Source organism: Coccinella septempunctata, chromosome 1 (assembly GCF_907165205.1).
Source record: "Coccinella septempunctata chromosome 1, icCocSept1.1, whole genome shotgun sequence".
Classification (NCBI taxonomy): domain Eukaryota; kingdom Metazoa; phylum Arthropoda; class Insecta; order Coleoptera; family Coccinellidae; genus Coccinella; species Coccinella septempunctata.
Window position 1 is genome coordinate 19,838,569 of NC_058189.1, and position 2,258 is coordinate 19,840,826.

At 38.0% G+C, this 2,258-nt stretch overlaps 1 protein-coding gene across 1 annotated transcript; it reads left to right on the top strand.

The window, feature by feature from the left end:
* Nucleotides 1-1,276: 1,276 nt before the first annotated feature.
* LOC123308993 lies at nt 1,277-2,047 on the top strand. The gene has a single exon (XM_044891866.1). It carries the CDS (start codon nt 1,277-1,279, stop codon nt 2,045-2,047), a length of 771 nt encoding a protein of 256 aa, XP_044747801.1.
* Nucleotides 2,048-2,258: the final 211 nt, after the last annotated feature.

Consider the following 2,258-nt stretch of genomic DNA (forward strand, 5'->3'; position numbering starts at 1 on the left):
GAATGTACGCCGATAACTATTATATCGCTGAAGCAATGAGGACATTCGAAATAAGCTCATATCCAATTTATGGCCCAGACATTCATTACAAGTATGCGAAAGGACAAAGGAGGTTGGAATTGATGAATGCATGTGCAGACAGTTTGAACAGAATGTGGGAATGGAAATTACCATCAGTTTTCGTGAATATGGTAATTGATCGTCTCACAATTCCTGATATGGAGAATGTAAAAAATGCAAGGCGTTATATTTAAATATAAAATTAAACATTGAAAATTTGTAAATAATGTGTAGATTTCTGATAATACATTTCTTCGACGTTCCTGTAACTGGGTGACGGTATTGTGACTTGTGGGAACCAACCCAACTAGTTCTTATATGCACCTATTATATGATAAAAATTAAATAAAGGTTGAAATTTTACAAGGTGTTTTTTTCAAGATAATTCTTAGCAGTTTTCGAAAATTTCAATTTTCTTAGAGAATTTCGACAACATCACGATAATCTTTTCATGCTATGATATTAAAATCGGGTATTGTGTTGAAATAGTTATTCAATCAAACTAAATTAATGAAAGCGATTAATGATTGCGATTAATGTTCGAGATCATTAATCGCTCAATTAATAAAGGAGTTATTACAAGATTTTTCCGACGATCACATTTTGAATTGAATGTGAATTACGATTGCAAAAATTTTCTATCGATTCATATCGGAATGTTAATATGTATGCGGCCGATCGAACAATTCGAGAAGTCCATAGAGGGCATATTCGAGTTGTGATATTTTGAGTAAATCACATTGATATCGTTCCCTATAATATCTGTTAAAGAATGTGTGGAGCTGTAGTTGTAGTAGGTACATAGATATATGGATTACTCTCTAAGATACCAATATCCGAAGAACAACAAGAATTCAGGCCTAATAGATCAACTGTGGACGCAATATTCATAGTTCGTCAGTTAGTGCAAAAGTCGATAGAGTTCAATAAACCCATGTCTGTCTGTTTTGTGGACTTCACCAAAGCATTTGATAGGATACGCCTAAGCGACGTAATAAGGAGTCTTGAGAAAAACAACATAGACTATAAGTACCAAAGAATCATTAAAGAACTTTATAGAGGAACCAGAACAAGAATTAAAACTAAGGAAGGACTCTCTGAAGTACTTCAAATCAATGCTGGTATTCGACAGGGAGACAGTCTCAGCCCAACTATATTCAACATCATAATAGACCAAATTGTAGAGGATGTCAACAGAGTCAATGCAGGATACTGAATGGGTGACCGATCCCTAAAGGTGTTGTTTTACGCAGACGATGGTGTTGTCGTAGCAGGAAATGAAGATGCCGTGCAATGTCTATTATATAAGATGAAAATATCCGCTGAAAAATTTAATATGAGCATTTCCATCAACAAGACACAATCAATGGTCATCTCTAAAAATCCTATTAGATGCAAATTGGCAGTCGATAGTGGAATAATACAGCAGGTATCAAGATTCAATTACCTGGAAACAAATATATCGTGTGAAAGAAACCTATTAGAAGAGGCACGAACACAATCGATAAAGGCATCGAGAGTCAGCGGCTATCTGAGAGATATAGTGTGGAGGAACAAAGCGATGAGTTCACAGAGCAAGACCAGAATCTACAAAACGTGTGTAAGACCTATTCTCACGTATGCCTCAGAAACTAGAGCCGAAACATCGAAAACAAAAAGCATAATGAGAACCACAGAGATGAAAATATTGCGAACCATCAAGGGAGTCACTCTAAGGGACCGAATAAGAAGTGACATAAGAGCAGAATTGGGCGTACAGGATGTGGTGAGATGGGTCAGGACACGAAAACGGTTCTCGAGGGATCTCGTAGAAAGAATGCCAGAAGACAGATGGGCAAAGTGGGCTAAAAATCAGAAACCGAACAAACGCAGACCTGTAGGAAAACCACCAAAAAGGTGGTACGTACGAGAGCTGGAGTTCAGTATCGGAGGAAGATCCCAGAAGAGGGCCAAATGTACAGGATTGAACAGGACTTGGTCCTATTGAAAGAGGAAGAAGAAGAAGAAGGCTCTCTAACCATCATAATTTTTCTGCAACCTCCACAATTAATCTCTTCTCAATTCACCCGCTAGGTACTACGAAAATCAATGCGATATACAAATAGAATAATTTCCTGTAGCAGCCTGTATATCGTCGGTGACTATGTTTGTAAACACAGGGCCGCCGTCAGGACCGGGCACTCTGCCGGGGCGGCACA

Coding starts and splice junctions, on each gene's coding strand:
- LOC123308993 (XM_044891866.1), top strand. CDS start 1,277: ATGGGTGACCGATCCCTAAAGGTGTTGTTTTACGCAGACGATGGTGTT.